Genomic DNA, 18,208 nt, shown 5'->3' with positions numbered 1-18,208 from the left:
CCGACCATCGACCTGTTTTGCCCTGTTTCCTGCCTGATACCTGGTGCCGACCTCTTTTCCGGACTCGATAGCGCCCTTGCTCTCCTGTCCTAGCTATCGACCTCTAGCTCTGCTGCCTACGATCATCCTCGCTCGACACGGAAGTGCCACTTCTGCGTTCCTGCCACCTGCTACCCGTGTCCGTCTATCGGATCGTGGAAGCAAGCACTGCTCTCTCTCTTTAGCAATAAAACTGAGTAAACAAACGCTACAGGGTCCTGTCTCCGTTTCTGGCTTGTGACATTAGGAATTGTTAAGATTTGTCAATTTAATAGCGCTCGGACTCGCGGTATTGCGGTACGACGTTTTCCATTGTGTGACGTCATTACGCACGCACCATTTTTCGTTTTGCTAATTGTTGATCGCCATGTTGTATTGAACGGAGCCGTGTTCTTGTTTGCTTGCTGTTTGGAAATCAATATGCTTAAAGGCTGAACCACAATGTCCTGCTTATCTTCTCACGCATGAGGAACCTGCATACTCTGACATATCCTTACCAGGAATCAAGCCAAAACCTTAGCCCCAGAAGAAAGATTCAAAAGAAGCTTACAAAATGGATGACGCTACAAAACGTAAACATACATTAAAAGCATCGTGGAAAGAGGAGTTCATGTGGCTTGTAGCAGACGACGCAACGCAAACATTGCATAAATGAAGATGAGTCAATACAGGTACTGTATTTTCCGCACTTCAAGGCGCACCTAAAAGCCTTTATTTTTTTCAAAAGCTGACCATGCGCCTTATAATACAGTGCGCCTTATATATGGATCAATATTAAGTCTTGCAACTTAGGCAAGCAGCCGCCGACTAGATTTTCCCCCGAAGGCGAAGTCATCCGCGGTGTATGCTGGGATTTATATACCGGCGTTTCATTTCCTAACCAATGCGTCAATCATCATTTGAATCAGTCACTATTGCCTAAAGTTATTCGGAGGTAAAGGGGGCGGATCCTTTTTATCATTTACAGGCTCGCATGGGCTAAATGGGCGAAACAAAGCCTGCAATTGGCCAAAAAAGATATTTTACTCCCCTGGATTTACTACACTCACGGTTGTAAGAAGACCATGGTTACGTATCATTATTGAAGGTGATGGCTGCAAGAGAACTTAGGTGAGCTATGCGGATTTATATTTTCCCGGTATCTCGTTTTAGAACGATCTTGATGTTTCTGTGATGAGTCTATTTTGAAACTAAACTCAATTCCAAGTGTTTATTGTCATATGCACAGTAAAGAACCCCGTTTCCCTGCACAATAAAATTCTTACTTTGCTGTCCACACAGTTGCCAGCAAAAAATAAAATGGAAACTAAGACATTTTTGTTTGGTGACATCGTACGGACACCGCATCCGCACGTGTCTACGACACGTATTTGCTTCTTTGCAAGCTTTGGGAATGTTAAGGGGGTAATAAGTTGGACTGAACTATCTGACTGTTTTGTCGATGTTCCCGTTGTAGCGCCTTATAATCCGGTGCGCCTTATGTATGTAAAATATAGGACTAAAAACGATTTTTTTTGGGGGTGCGCCCTATAAGCCTTATAGTGCAGAAAATACGGTACATACTGATGGCAGATGGAAAACAGCGATGGCATTTACATGCAATGAATGTTATAAGTGGATTTATAATACTTGATTTTAAAGTGTTGTTCTGTTATATATTATGATTATTAATCCTTAATACATAGCAACAATGTTTTTTTTGCGATGAGTCGTCTTATTGTGTTTCAAGCTGTGAAAAATGGGGGCAGGCAATTTTATGCCTGGTGTCCGCTAACTTTTCTTCATGAGTTTCCGACACTGATAAAAATAAACTTTTTTTTCCAAAACATTGGCTTTGGAAGGGATTCCGGATCATCAATGAGAGCACAATCATGATAGAACACTTTTAAAAAAAAGACCTTCTGTTTGACATTCAGAAACCGCTTCCAAAAAAAAGGAAATAAAAAGACCAAGCCTTACCGTCCTTGAGGTTGATTGGAGCTACAAAGAGAAATCTTGGCACATTTCACCATGCGGCCCTAAGCTTTTGGAAAGCAAGGTTGGCCTGTTTTGGGGATTCGGAGCCAGTTTGAGTTATTCTAGTTTAGGGTTTAGTCATTCGAATGATCTAATAGGATGTAAACACAATTTTTGGGTGAAAACATTGTAGACCAGGGGTGTCAAACAGGGGGCCCGCGGGCCGGATTAGGCCCGCTAAAGGAATGAATCCGGCCCGCGAGACAACAGTGAGGCAACTTCAAGTGGACATATTCAAGTGGAATATGTCCACTTGAAGTTGCCAAAGCCAGGTGCCTGTCACAAACGCTGTATTCCTTTCTCTCTCTCTCTCTCTCTCTCTCTCTCTCTCTCTCTCTCTCTTGCTTTTCACTCCCTCTCACCTTCTCTCTCTCTCACTCTGCACTTTCTCTTGCTCTTTCTCTCTTTTCGCTTTCTCTTTCTCTAGCTCTTGTTTTTTTCTCTCGCTCTCGTTTTCTCTCTCTTTCTCTCTCCTTCACTTTTCTTTCTCTTGCTTTTCTCTCCCTCTCTTTCTCGCTCTTGCTTTGCTCTCTCTTCCTCTCGCTTTGCGCTCTCTCTTTCTCTCTCTCTCCCTCTCTCCCTCTCTCTCTCTCTCTCTCTCTTTTGCTTTTCACCCCGCTCTTTCTCTCTCTCTCTCTCTCTCTCTCTCTCGCACACGCTCTTTTCTCTCTCTCTCTCTCTCTCTCTCTCGCTCTCTCTCTTCAAGTGGAATATGTCCACTTGAAGTCGCCAAAGCCAGGTGCCTGTCACAAACGCTGTATTCCTTTCTCTCTCTCTCTCTCTCTCTCTCTCTCTCTCTCTCTCTCTCTCTCTCTCTCTCTTTCTCTCTCTCTTTCCCTCTTTCTCTCTCTCTCTCTCTCTCTCTCTTTCTCTCTCTCTTTCTTGCTTTTCACTCCCTCTCACCTTCTCTCTCTCTCTCACTTTAAACTTTCTCTTGCTCTTTCTCTCTTTTCGCTTTCTCTTTCTCTAGCTCTTGTTTTTTTCTCTCGCTCTCGTTTTCTCTCTCTTTCTCTCTCCTTCACTTTTCTTTCTCTTGCTTTTCTCTCCCTCTCTTTCTCGCTCTTGCTGTGCTCTCTCTTCCTCTCGCTTTGCGCTCTCTCTTTCTCTCTCTCTCCCTCTCTCCCTCTCTCTCTCTCTCTCTCTTTTGCTTTTCACCCTCTCTTTCTCTCTCTCTCTCTCGCACGCGCTTTTCTCTCTCTCTCTCTCTCTCTCGCTCTCTCTCTTCAAGTGGAATATGTCCACTTGAAGTTGCCAAAGCCAGGTGCCTGTCACAAACGCTGTATTCCTTTCTCTCTCTCTCTCTCTCTCTCTCTCTCTCTCTCTCTCTCTCTCTCTCTCTCTCTCTCTCTCTCTCTCTCTTTCTCTCTCTCTCTCTCTCTCTCTCTCCCCCTCTCTTTCTCGCTCTTGCTTTGCTCTCTCTTCCTCTCAATTTGCGCTCTCTCTTTCTCTCTCTCTCCCTCTCTCTCTCTCTCTCTCTCTCTCTCTTTTGCTTTTCACACTCTCTTTCTCTCTATCTCTCTCTCTCTCGCATGCGCTTTTCTCTCTCTCTCGCTCTCTCTCTCTCTCGCCCTCTCTTTCACTTTTCTCTTGTTTTTCTCTCCCTTTCTCTCGCTCTCGCTTTTCGCTCTCACTCTCACTCTCTCGATTTTCTCTCTCTCTCTCTCTCTCTCTTTTGCTTTTCACCCTCTCTTTCTCTCTCTCTCTTTTGCTTTTCACTCTCTCTTTCTCTCTCTCTCTTTTGCTTTTCACCCTCTCTTTCTCTCTCTCTCTCTCTCGCTCACTTTTCACTCTCTCTCTCTCTCTTTCTTTCACTTTTCTCTTGTTTTTCTTACCCTTTCTCTCGCTCTTGCTTTTCGCTCTCACTCTCTCGATTTTCTCTCTCTCTCTCCCTCTCTCTCACTTTGCTCTTCTCTCTTTCTCTCTAATCTACTAGTGCAGCCCCCGAGAGAATGTATGTTCTATATTGTGGCCCCCGAGTTCAAATGAGTTTGACACCCCTGTTGTAGACGAAGGAAATTTACTGTCATGATTACTGATGTGGCTGCCCCGTTGGGGCCAAAAGCCACGGACCCTGATTGGCTGTTGGACTCTTTTTAAACTCCCGTCTTCCTGAAAGAACTCGTCAGATCGTCTGTGAACCTAAACCCCCAGCTAGGCAAGCTTTTGTGACTCTCCAACTCTATCCTGCCCTGTTTTCGGTCTGATACCTGTTCCCGACCTCTTTTCTGGACCCGTTTCTGTTTTTGCCCCTCCGCCCCGGCCATCGACTTATTTTCTCGCTGTCAACGAATACCTTCGCTCGACACGGAGGTGCCACTTCCGCATTCCTGCTATCTGCTACCGACGATCATCGGATCGTGGATGCAAGTCTTGTTCTCCTTCTTAATAGAAAAAAATAAAATAGAATAGGGGCAGCACGGCGGCGCAGTGGTTAGCGCGTGTGCGGCACAGATCATGTCTTGGGAACCTCCCGTGTGGGTTCAAATCCAGCTCCAGACTTCCTGTGCGGAGTTTGTATGTTCTCCCCGTGCTTGCGTGGGTTTCCTCCGGGCACTCCGGTTTCCTCCCACATCCCAAAAACATGCATTTCAGGTGAATTGGGCGGTCTAAATTGTCCCTAGGTGTGACTGAGCGAGTGAGTTGTCTGTCCCCGTGTGCCCTGCGATTGGCTGGCAACCAGTTCAGGGTGTCCCCTGCCCACTGCCCGATGATTACTGGGATGGGCTCCAGCACCCCCGCGACCCTACTGAGGATAAGCGTTGTAGCTAATGAGATGAGATGAGATGAGAATAGAATAGAATATACCTTTATTGTCATTGTTACAACATGGGATGTATTGTGACAACGAAATTGGACGTGGCACTCCAGTTCCACATTTTACAGGGAGGACATAAGGAAAACAAAGAGATAAAGGAACAAGGAAGATGTTTGTACTGTCCTTGTTGTATAGGTTTTGTTTTCCTCCGGGGGGGAGGTTGTATGAGGGGGTGAGGGACAGACAGAGATGGCCGGATCCAACTACTAGATGCTTGATCTTACTGTACACACGGTCCAGTGTTTTTTCCCTAATTGCTCAGTCCACGTATTGAATGGAATTGGGAAGTACAGTCCTTAAACATGCCCGATTAAAGTCGCCGGCGACGATAAAACGAACGCAATTGGGTCCCGTCTCCGTTCCTGGTCTGTAACATGTAACATTTACAGCTTATACATTTTAGCTCGCTGATACTCGATTGAATTTTCGAATCACGTTATTTTGCATTTGATAGATTGTGAGTCATACTCTTTAAGATGACTTCCCTGAGAGTTTTTTTGCTTCGCCTACTCTCTTCATAGCACTTTTTTTGCAGCAAATGCTTAAGCACCTTTTAGGGAAACCGGATCCGAAGGTTGGAAATTAGCATTGTGCAATGATGATGCAGCATAGTTCACACATTTCGAGGAGTACGTTTATAATATTGTATAACTGTATTTAAAATATCTGTGTTTTTTTAATTAGTACAATTAAACTATTATTTGACATTTTGACTGATTATTGGGTGTCTTACTTCAACGAGTGTGACCTTAATTGCTTAATTGAGAGCTGCTGAATATTGAAAAATATATTTCAGAATGGATTTAAAATATCTTAGTTGCGTTCAAGGGGCCAGTAAATCTATACATGTCAGGAACCAGAACAGGATCAGGACCCAATCGTGTGACGTTTCACACAAGCCTTTATTTTACGGAAAATGGGAGTCATGCACGTTAGGCAGCCGGTCTGGCGTGGAAAGACAGGAAGCCAGAGACCGACAAGATCGATGCCAATTGCCCGAGTTGATATCGGACAGATGGGGTCGATACCGGAGCGGACAGGACAGACAAGATAGATAACGAATCAAGATATCGAAAAAAACAGGAGAAACTAGACGGGAACGAAAACAGGAGAAAATAACAAACAGGACAAAAAACAGACGGAAACAAAACTGGAACCCAAAATTAAACAGGACAAAAATGAACGGGAACAATACCGGACTGGCAATCCCAACAGGAAAACGGGACAGAAGTTCGTTTGACGGGCTGACAAAGGAAGCAAGAGAGCGCTGAGCTAAATGTAGACAGAAAGCCAATCTCTCAACGAGCTGCAGCTGGCGCCACACGGGCGCGGCCAATTGGGCGCCATGGCAACCATGACAATATATCTATATCTATATACAGTGAAAAAGGTATTTGAACAACCGGCTGTTTTGCTTTATTTGCTTTCAGAGAGATAAACTAAAAAGAAAAATCCAGTTATCACAATGCATGAATTCTTCACGGCAGTTGGGTCTCCTGCTTGTACCGGTCGTGACATCGAATGAGATTTTGTCGTGTAAAAGTAATTGAAAGTAATCAAGATAAAGTAACCCTACCCAACCCTGTACACATATATGCCAAATAAGGTTTTTGTAACGTAACCCCCGCAACCAACAAGGCTTCACTGTGTACATTATAGATGGGTATTGAACAGCCCCTGATAGCAGGTAGTTGCCTTGCATGGCTGACTCCCTATTGGTGTGTGAGTGTGTGTGTGAATGGGTAAGTGTGAAGCAGATTGTAAAGAGCTTTGGGAGGTCTTCATTGACTCGAAAAGCGCTATAGAAATGCAGACCATTTACCATTTAGCATCTTGATTATCCTCAAAACGTTTCGAGGCTGACTCCCTATTGGTGTGTGAGTGTGTGTGTGAATGGGTAAGTGTGAAACACATTGTAAAGCGCTTTGGGAGGTCTTTGTTAACTTGAAAAGCGCTATAGAAATGCAGACCATTGACCATTAAGCATCTTGATTTTCCTCAAAACGTTTGGAGTCTGACTCCCTATTGGTGTGTGAGTGTGTGTGTGAATGGGTAAGTGTGAAACACATTGTAAAGCGCTTTGGGAGGTCTTTGTTGACTTGAAAAGCGCTATAGAAATGCAGACCATTTACCATTTAGCATCTTGATTATCCTCAAAACGTTTGGAGGGCTGACTCCCTATTGGTGTGTGAGTGTGTGTGTGAATGGGTAAGTGTGAAGCACATTGTAAAGCGCTTTGGGAGGTCTTCATTGACTTGAAAAGCACTATAGAAATGCAGGCCATTTACCATTTAGCATCTTGATTTTCCTCAAAACGTTTGGAGGCTGACTCCCTATTGGTGTGTGAGTGTGTGTGTGAATGGGTAAGTGTGAAGCAGATTGTAAAGAGCTTTGGGAGGTCTTCATTGACTCGAAAAGCGCTATAGAAATGCAGACCATTTACCATTTAGCATCTTGATTATCCTCAAAACGTTTCGAGGCTGACTCCCTATTGGTGTGTGAGTGTGTGTGTGAATGGGAAAGTGTGAAACACATTGTAAAGCGCTTTGGGAGGTCTTCATTGACTCGAAAAGCGCTATAGAAATGCAGACCATTTACCATTTAGCATCTTGATTTTCCTCAAAACGTTTGGAGTCTGACTCCCTATTGGTGTGTGAGTGTGTGTGTGAATGGGAAAGTGTGAAGCACATTGTAATGCGCTTTGGGAGGTCTTCATTGACTTGAAAAGCGCTATAGAAATGCAGATTTACATTACATTACGACTGAGCTTTCACAGTAAGCGTGTTATTAGATATATCTAAGGGCTTCGATAAATGTCTGACAATAAAATAAGAGTATAAACAAACTGAGGTAGATGTTCAAGGAAATCAAAGAGAAAAAGGAGAGGATGGACAGATGGAAGAAGCACCAGAGCCAATAGCAGAGTGTACTCCCTAGACAGAGCTCCATATGGCCCGGTAATGTCATACACGGCCAATCATCGAGAAAAAACATAGATACAGCATGGAGGCATGTATAGATGGCAAGGTGGGCGAGCGCCAACGTAAATGTACTTAAAGGAGAAGTGCCCATCCCCCTTTCATTCTCTGCCAGGGTAACTTTGCAACTAAAAACTCAAATTCAAAGGATGAAGGAAGAGTTGGTATCAGAGAAACTGAAAGCTGTCAAGTTGTGGATAACTGAGGCCCAAAAGAGACATTTACAGCATTGGAGGTCCATCCATTATCTTCAGTAGGGCCGCGGGGGTGCTGGAGCCCATGTTTCCTGTATCAATCCCCTGTTCCTAGCTTCCCGGTCGTCTCCGGGGACCTGACTTGCTTCCGATCCCTGACCACGCTCCGTTCTCCTGTCCCGGCTACCCGACTTGCTTCCGATCCCTGACCACGCACCGTTCTCCTGTCCCGGCTACCCAACCTGCTTCTGACCCACGCTTCGTTCTCCTGTCCTGGCTACATGACTTGCTTTTGATCCCTGACCATGCTCTGTTCTCCAGTCCCGGCTACCCAACCTGATTCCGACACACGCTTCGTTCTCCTGTTGTGCTTGTTGGTTTAAGATCAGGTAATGGTGTAGTTGTAATCCTGTGCAGTCCTTTGAGACATTTTTGTGATTAAGGTCTATATAAATAAATGTGACTTGACTTGTCCTGTCCTGGCTACCCGACTACTTCCAATCCCTGAACATGCTCCGTTCTCCTGTCCTGGCTACCCAACCTGCTTCTGACCCACGCTTCAATCTCCTGTCCCGGCTACCCAACCTGCTTCCGACCCACGCTTCGTTCTTGTGCGAGCTACCTGACTTGCCACCTGCCACAAGGGCTTCCTGCTCCTCCTGGCCAGCGAGCACCAGATCGCTGTCTTTTTCCTCTCGACCTGACTTTGCCAATCCCTTAATAAAGCTTTGTGTGAAACGTTACGCGTTTGGGCCCACCGCTTGTTCCGGTCGTGATAGGCTCCAAATATCGGTTACCGGCCTCCTGTTAATACAAATAACTGTATCGGCCCTGAAAAACCCATATCGGTCGAACCCTAATATGTTTTCCTTAATCCTGATTCTGTTTCCTGTATAGATCCCCGATCCAAGCTCCGTTCTCCTGTCCCAGTTACCGTATCCTGTTTCTGTTTCCTGTATCAATTACCGATCCAAGCTCCGTTCCCCTGTCCCAGTTACCCGTATCCTGATTCTGTTTCCTGTATCGATCTCCGATCCAAGATCCGTTCTCTTGTCTCAGTTACCCGTATCCTGATTCTGTTTCCTGTATCGATCCCCGATCCAAGCTCCGTTCCCCTGTCCCGGCTACTCGTATCCTGTTTCTGTTTCCTGTATCGATCCCCGATCCAAGCTCCGTTCCCCTGCCCCGGCTACCCGTATCCTGTTTCTGTATCGATCCCCGATCCAAGCTCCATTCTCCTGTCCCGGCCACCCGTATCCTCTTTCTGTTTCCTGTATCAATCCCCGATCCAAGCTCCGTTCCCCTGTCCCTGCTACCCGTATCCTGATTCTGTTTCCTGTATCGATCCCCGATCCAAGCTCCATTCCCCTGTCCCGGCCACCCGTATCCTGTTTCTGTTTCCTGTATCGATCCCTGATCCAAGCTACGTTCTCCTGTCCCAGTTACCCGTATCCTGATTCTGTTTCCTGTATCGATCCCCGATCCAAGCTCCATTCTCCTGTCCCGGCCACCCGTATCCTCTTTCTGTTTCCTGTATCAATCCCCGATCCAAGCTCCGTTCCCCTGTCCCTGCTACCCGTATCCTGATTCTGTTTCCTGTATCGATCCCCGATCCAAGCTCCATTCCCCTGTCCCGGCCACCTGTATCCTGTTTCTGTTTCCTGTATCGATCCCTGATCCAAGCTACGTTCTCCTGTCCCAGTTACCCGTATCCTGATTCTGTTTCCTGTATCGATCCCCGATCCAAGCTCTGTTCCCCTGTCCCGGCTACCCGTATCCTGATTCTGTTTCCTGTATCAATTACCGGACCAAGCTCCGTTCTCCTGTCCCGGCTACCCGATCTGTCTTTTTCCAGGCTAAAATACTCCCAAATTTTGAAGTTCTGGTCCACGTACTTGATGTTCATTGTACCACTCGAGTATTTGTTGCAACCCTCATTCTACAACAATTCTAATTTGGATCAGCACGAAACTGTAAGAGACCGGATATTTAACATCCTGTTTTAAATTCATTGTAATACCAATTATCCTGTAATTAATTTTCACTTGATTTATTTTTGTGTAATAAAAAAACATAAAATAATCACAGGTAATCAACAAATGAATTGCTACATATGCCCTGATTTGATTTACCTCTATATAATATAATATTATCCAGTGTTAGTGTCTGGCAAACCTCCCACTAGTAGAGAGCCCCAACCGGTGTTTTGAACTGGACAGAGGTGTGTTAAATTATCACACACCTTAACCCTTAAAAGTATTTTTTTATACAGCAATATTTGTTGTGTCATTTTTTTTTTCAAGTTCTCCAATCATCTTCGTGTCATTTTCACCACCATGCCAAGTTTATTTATTTCTGGTTTCCTTGTCACCTTGCTAGTTCCATTTTCCGACTCCAGGTTTTGGGTTTCTTTTGGGCAATTTATTGATTTTTGTGTGTGTGCCCACTTGTTTGGTGATTTGGTCAACAAACGCCGTCCTTGTTTTGAGCGCATCTGCCTGCAGTACCTGCCTCCTCCACAAGGGTTCATCCACACGTCAAACTGTAACAATCCAGTAGCCAAATATTATACAGTCTCCCTTTAAATTGCAATAAGTACGACTAAAGACCCTCAAGAAATAAATAATGAATGACAAAAAGTGTAAATTAAGGCAATTATGTGAATAAGGTCAATCGATTTTTCGGAAAAATAAGTTCTAGAAGAACTGCTGTGATAGCAACAATCACATTAAAGTGCTGGATTGCTGTCAGGTTTTCTGTTCGCGTCTGCAATTGCATCTCATAACTCTTCGAAGCTTCACAACGGCCCAAAATTTTGCTACGTCGTCCTTTAAGGACACTGAATACCGTCAAGCCAGGCTTAGGTAAAGGATAAAGATACCGTAAATTCCAAACTACAAGCCTCTACCATAAATTCTGACCTGATTGAAAGCCTTATGCGTACATTTAAGAACATATTTAATTGGTGGAGAGTAGAGGTAAGGGCCCAAAAAATTCATCCAGACCCGACCCGAGTCGCAGGTGTATAAACCGAACCCGCAAAAACGCGACAAATTAACTTGATTTGATAAACGAGCCGGAAATAAACCCGAATCTTTAAATTGCCGCCAAAGTAAACACGAAGAGTCCCTAAAATCGAGTGTGCATAGCAAAAGTAGCGCCTATATGTACCGTTCGGCGGCAAAGTGCGCATCTCGGCGACGTGCGGCAAACGAAAGTGAAACCGAACGAAATGACACTGGAAAAAAAATCATATTCCGTCACAGAGACGGAGACAGGACCGAATAGCGTTCGTTTTTACTCAGTTAATTGCGAAAGAGGGCAGTGCTTGCTTCCACGATCCGATGATCGGCGGACACGGGTAGCTGACGGCGGGAACTATCGAGCGAGGATAGTCGTGGGCGGCGGGGAAAGCTGATCGATAGCCGGGACGGGGGAGCAAGGGCGGTAACGAGTCCAGAAAAAAGGTCGGCAACAAGTATCAGGCAGGAAACAAAGGGCAAAACAGGTTGATGGCCGGGACAGAAGAGCAGGGCAGAAACGGGTCCAGAAACAGGTCGGCAACAGGTAACAGGCAGAAGAAAACAGGGCAGGAGATTGTCGGAAGGTACTAGACCTTTCCCCGCCGATTTCTACGGCTCTTTAAGCCTGCGACTCCAGAAATGACGGTATATCCCTCAGACATCTAGAAATGAACATCTTCCCGATCCTTGCTTGCTCAGAAGCTCGTGGGACGACTGGGATAGAAGCCAATTCCTGAAGGAAGTCAGGAAATGACTCCTCGCCGGTCTCAAGGCTCCTAACGCGCCACACTGCAGGGCTGCTGGGCTATCGCCATGGTACCGTGCTAGCAAGGGAGCGCTTACTTCCTCCTTTCGATTACACGTGCTTAGAGTCTTTGCTGCATGGCTTATACACAAGCAGATGATGAATTGTAATTTGAGTCTGGGGGGGCTGAGCGGAATGGGCCAAAATACTCAGCCGATAAGGCTGCATATTTTGGGGAATACTATTCGTATTGTGATACATAAGGAAACCTAATACTAAAATACGTAGAAGTACATACATGACGTAATAGATTCATAAATAAATACCCCCTATTCTTCTTTTGCGTTTTTTGGCCCCCTCTTTCTCACTGTCCTTATCGTTCTATCTTTCTATTTTTCGCTCACTTTACTTTCTCTTTCTCTTACTCTTTTTCTCTGTCTTTCTTTTAACTCACTTTATGTCCTCTCTCTTTCTTTCTTTCTTGCTTTCTCCTGTTCTCTCTCTACTTTTTCTTTCCCTCTCTTTCTCTCTCTCTGTTTCCCTCTCTTTCTTTTTATCCACTGTCTTTTTCTTTCTTTTATGTTATCTCTTGCTCTTTTTCTCTCTTTCTCGTTTTTTCTCTTTCTCTCTTTCTCTCTTGCTCTCTTTCTGTCTTTCTCTCTTTCTCCCTTTCTTTCTCCCATTTTCTTTGTCTCCCTTCTCTTTCTTTCCCTCTTTATCCTTTTTACTTTCTCTCTTTCTCACCCTTTCTCTCTTTCTCTCTTCCTCTCCCTGTTTTCTTTCCCTCTCTATCTCTCTCTCTCTCTCTCTCTGTTTCTCTCTTTCTTTTTCATCGTCTGTCTTTTTCTCTCTTTCTCTCTTTCTGTCTTTCTCTCTTTCTCTCTTTCTGTCATTCTCTCTTTCTCTTTCTCTCTTTCTCTCTTTCTCTCTTTCTCTCTTTCTCTCTTTCTCTCTTTCTCTCTTTCTCTTGCTCTCTTGCTCTCTTTCTGTGTTTCTCGCTTGTTCGCTTTCTTTCTCTCATTTTCTGTCCCTCTTTCTCTCTTCTCTTCTCTTTCTTTCCCTCTCTCCCCTTTTCAATTTCTCTCTTTCTCTGTCTTTCTCTCTTTCTCTATTCCTCTCCTCTTTTTCTTTTAATTTCTCTCTCTATGTCTCTGTTTCCCTCTCTTTTTTATCCTCTGTCTTTTTCTTTCTTTATGTTATCTCTTTCTCTCTTTCTCTCTTTCTCTCTTTCTCTCTTTCTCTCTTTCTCTCTTTCTCTCTTTCTCTCTTTCTCTCTTTCTCTCTTTCTCTCTTCTCTCTTTCTCTCTTTCTCTCTTTCTCTCTTTCTCTCTTTCTCTCTTTCTTTCTTTCTCTCTTGCTCTCTTTCTTTGTATCTTATTCTCTGTCTCTCTTTCTCTGCCTCTCTCTTTCCTTCTCTTTCTTTCCCTCTCTCTCTTTTTCACTTTCTCTCTTTCTCTCCCTTTCTTTCTTTCTCTGTCCCTCTCTTTCTCTCCCTTTCACTCTTCCCATTCTCTCCCTTTCTCTCATTGTACTCTTATACTCTTATACTCTGTGTCACTCTCGATCTCAAATCAGACATGTTTTCAATGAAATGCACATAAGAGTTGCAGTTGTTATCCTTGTGACTCATTCGAGGTGCGAGAAGGATCGCAGACCGTCACAATTACGATGAATCGAGGAGTACATGCAAACTCTGTCGGATAAAACTTAGCGATCCACTCACCGGACATCGTTTTGCTGCGGAGGTTTCTTCTGGCCGACCAAGTTGACCGTTCGTGCTTGGATAGGCTTCTCTTCTCTGAAATACACAAAATAAGAAAAGAATGAAATTTTGTCTTGTGCGGGAGTGGACAAAATTTGGGAATCGTGGGAAGTATTGGGTTCAAAAAGCCCTTCATTTAATATTTAGTCTGGCAGTACTTCTATAGTATTTTGTAGTATTTATAATCATATCAATGCATACTACTTCAAAGCGCCTTTCAGGACATCCAAGGTCAAGGTACCAGACATGGGGACTTGAGACTTAGTGACTTGGACTCGAGTCGACTCGAGTCGCTGTTTTTATGACTTGTGACTTGACTTGGACTTGGCAATCTAAGACTCGGGACTTGACTTGTGACTTGACTTGCCCAAGAAAAAAATACTTGGGACTTACTTGGGACTTGAAGGTGAAGACTTGAGACTTACTTGAGACTTGCACATGTGTGACTTGGTCCCATGTCTGCAAGGTACATATAGTAACAAACAACAACAAAACAACAACAGAGCAAGAATAAAACAGGAAAGTTTTTAGTCCGGATTTGAAGGTGCGGGTCAGGCGGCAATGAGTTCCAGAGTTGGGGGGCAGAGCGGCTGAAGGCAGGCAGGTTTTTATAGTGAGATGGAGGGAGGATGACCTCCTGTGCAGTCCCTTCTAAAGGTTTCTTCATTTTCCTCTTGTTGAGGTTTTTGAGTTTTTCGTTGCCCTCAAGTAGGTTTTAGATCAGGGGATGGTGTCATAATAGTCTGTAGATTGCAATAATCTGTGGTCTGTCCAGCCCTTTGGAACTCTTTGTGATCAAGGGCTATAAAAATAAACATGACTTGATTTGACTTTCCTCATGCTAAAGTTTTTGAGTTTTTCCTTGCCCTCATGTAGGTTTTAGATCAGGGGATGGTGTCATAATAGTCGGGTAATTTGCAATAATTTGTGGTCTGTGCAGCCCTTTGAAACTCTTTGTGAATAAGGCCTATACAAATAAATATGACTTGACTTGACTTGAGGTTTTTGAGTTTTTCCTTGCCCTCATGTAGGTTTTAGATCAGGGGATGGTGTCATAATAGTCTGTAGATTGCAATAATCTGTGGTCTGTGCAGCCCTTTGAGACTTCTTGTGATTAAAGGCGTCATAAATATCCATGACTTGACTTGAGGTTTTTGAGTTTTTCCTTGCCGTCATGTAGGTTTTAGGTCAGGGGATGGTGTCATAATAGTCTGCATAGTCTGTACAGCCATTTGAGACTTCTGTTGATTAAGGGCGTCACAAATAAACATGACTTGACTTTCATCATGCTAAGGTTTTTGAGTTTTTCCTTGCCCTCAAGTAGGTTTTAGATCAGGAGATGGTGTCATAATAGTCTGTAGATTGCAATAATCTGTGGTCTGTGCAGCCCTTTGAGACTCTTTGTGAATAAGGCCTATACAAATAAATATGACTTGACTTGAGGTTTTTGAGTTTTTCCTTGCCCTCATGTAGGTTTTAGATCAGGGAATAGTGTTATAATAGTCTGTAGTCTATGCAGTCTTTTCAGACTCCTTGTGATTAAGGGCGTCGCAATTAAACATGACTTGACTGATCTTATGTTGAAGTTTTTGAGTTTTTCCTTGCCCTCATGTAGGTTTTAGATCAGGAGAAGGTGTCATAATAGTCTGTAGATTGCAATAATCTGTGGTCTGTCCAGCCCTTTGGAACTCTTTGTGATCAAGGGATATAAAAATAAACATGACTTGATTTGACTTTCCTCATGCTAACGTTTTTGAGTTTTTCCTTGCCCTCATAATAATAATAATAATAATAATAATAATTTCCTTGTATTGTCATTCTGTGTAACAATGTACACAGAACGAAATGTCGATTACACCTGACCCGTTGTAGCGAGCCGATGCAGCCGCAGCCAACAGAGGGCGCCGCCGACCACTTTTTAAGTCTTAGGAATGACTCGGCCGGGGCTCGAACCACCGACCTCCCAGTCTCATGTAAGTTTTAGATCAGGGGATGGTGTCATAATAGTCAGTAGTCTGTAATAGTATGTAGTCTGTGCAGCCCTTTGAGACTCTTTGTGATTAAGGGCGTCACAAATAAACATGACTTGACTTTCCTCATGCTAAAGTTTTTGAGCTTTTCCTTGCCCCCATGTAGGTTTTAGATTAGGGGATGGTGTCATCATAGTCTGTAGTTTGCAATAATCTGTGGTCTGTGCAGCTCTTTGAGACTCTTTGTGATTAAGGGCGTCACAAATAAACATGTCTTGACTTGGCTTTCATCATGCTAAAGTTTTTGAGTTTTTCCTTTCCCTCATGTAGGTTTAAGATCAGGGGATGGTGTCATAATAGTCGGGTTGTTTGCAATAATCTGAGGTCTGTGCAGCCCTTTGAGACTCCTTGTGATTAAGGGCGTCACAATTTAACAGCACTTGACCTGACTTGTTTTTGAGTTTTTCCTTTCCCTCATGTAGGTTTAAGATCAGGGGATGGTGTCATAATAGTCGGGTTGTTTGCAATAATCTGAGGTCTGTGCAGCCCTTTGAGACTCCTTGTGATTAAGGGCGTCACAATTTAACAGCACTTGACCTGACTTGTTTTTGAGTTTTTCCTTTCCCTCATGTAGGTTTAAGATCAGGGGATGGTGTCATAATAGTCGGGTTGTTTGCAATAATCTGAGGTCTGTGCAGCCCTTTGAGACTCCTTGTGATTAAGGGCGTCACAATTTAACAGCACTTGACCTGACTTGTTTTTGAGTATTCCTTGCCCTCATGTAGGTTTTAGATCAGGCTCAGTGGTTATTAGAAAAAGTCGCCGACCACTGAGTTAAAAAAATCTCTTCAATCTCTTCAATGGTTTGAATCCTGGTCTTCCGAAGCTAAAAAGGAGGCCCGGCCACTTAACTCCGGAGCTTTATATGGGACATTTCCTACTTTCCATGCAGTCGATCGATCCTCCATTCCAGTGCCGGGCTATCAGTCCGCTCGGAGAGCTTAAAATAGAACAGAATCGTACAGCTTGAGGGAGCGTCAAGCTTAGGTGGGTCATCCGATCTATCTGCTCGGTTATGTTTGCGGCCTTGTGGAAATACTATGGAATAAAGGGACCGTGTAGTCAGTGTTTCCTCTAAGCTGCGCACGTGCGCAATTGCGCACCGCTCGCACATTCTCAGCGCAGAAGAAAATCGAGCCAGCGCACAAAAATGAGGGCTCAAAATGACTAATTAAGAAGCGACTTAAGTCAAAGATACAGTGCATGAAGGTAAAAATACACGGGTTCCCCTGACGCTGTGTTCTAAATGCGGTATTTTGAAGTCGAGTCAAAGTAGAACGAAGTTGAGTAAAGTTAGTAGAGTTTGTCAGCGAACCGGCTTCTTCGGCTCCGCTCACTAAAAGGAACCGGCTCTTTCGAGTCCTAAACGGCTCTTCGGGTTGTTTTTGCTTCTTTAATCCCAACATGACCAAATATTATGTAAAATGATGCACAAAATGACTTAAAGAAAGGGGGGAATAGAAAAAAAAGAAAAAAATACCAAAATGAAAAAGTAGTGAAAAGTTGAGAAAAAAAGAAACAAAAGGAAGAGAAAAAAAAGAAGGAAACATTTAGAAAAAAGCCAGAAAAAAAGAAAAGAAAGAAATGTAGGAAAAGGGTATATAGAGAACAAAAAGAAAAAAGTAACATCTCGGAAAAAACAAACACGATGAGATTTTTTTTAAAGGAATTTTTAAAAAAGTAGAAAAAAAACACAGAAAAAAGAAGAAAAAGTTTGTGTTGCATTCAAATAATTTCCAATGATATCAAGTGAATCTTGCTGCCAACATTTTACTTTGGTTCTGTATCTTAGAACCGACTAAATAAGCCCCCAAAAATGTTAATATTATGCGACAAAATATATCAGGAAATAAAAAGAAATCTTGTGAAAGAATTGTAAGAACAAACGACGTACATGAGTCAATTCATTCAAAAGAGAAAAATAATTTTGCATTGCCGGAAACTCAGCAAAATGTAACTTGATGTCAAATTTTGGACATGTTTGATAATGACTCAGTTGCCACACTTGGGATTGCTGTTGCTCACTGTTGTTTCAAGCGTTGCTCACCGACTTTGTGTAAACGCTGAGACCCGTAAGGAAAATGACAGGGAAGATTGCGTGCAGTACAGGGGTGAGAAAACTACAGCCCGTGGGCCAAATTCGGGCATTTTCATCCGGGCCGCTAAAACAAAATGGTCAAAATATCATGATAATGCATATAAACATAAATAAAGCACAGCTAATAAAACGTGTTTTTGTATCCCAACTTTGTCTACGTTGTGCCTTTGGGTGTCCACGACCAAAATACTACCACAAAAATACTACAAAAATACTATTGAAAATTAAATATCAAATTCACTGCTTGATAACAGGGACCTGTTATATTATTTTGCTTTCATTCTAAAGCGAAACAAAGCTATAGAAACACTACAAAATACTACTACAGCGAGACTAAAATACTCCGACAATAATATTATACCAGAAATAGTACAACAATAGAACTACAGTAATACTATAAAATACCACAAAAATACTACGGAAATACTATAAAAGTACCACTTTGGAAATATTACCAAAATACTTCTACAGTAATACTACAGTATTGTACAAAAAACTAGTTTGGACA

At 43.3% G+C, this 18,208-nt stretch overlaps 1 protein-coding gene across 2 annotated transcripts in view; it reads right to left on the bottom strand.

Moving 5' to 3' along the window:
- rims1a (regulating synaptic membrane exocytosis 1a) overlaps nt 1–18,208 on the bottom strand; it is a 135,915-nt gene that overhangs the window by 107,642 nt on the left and 10,065 nt on the right. For both annotated transcript variants that reach the window (XM_088351707.1, XM_088351706.1), the window contains exon 2: nt 13,534–13,608. In XM_088351707.1, the coding sequence (XP_088207833.1) occupies nt 13,534–13,608 (75 nt within the window). The remainder of the gene's footprint in view (nt 1–13,533; nt 13,609–18,208) is intronic.

This window comes from Urocampus carinirostris, chromosome 13, assembly GCF_059441175.1.
Source record: "Urocampus carinirostris isolate Australia breed hairy pipefish chromosome 13, RoL_Ucar_1.0, whole genome shotgun sequence".
Lineage (NCBI taxonomy): Eukaryota > Metazoa > Chordata > Actinopteri > Syngnathiformes > Syngnathidae > Urocampus > Urocampus carinirostris.
This window is presented reverse-complemented; position numbering and strand designations above follow the sequence as displayed.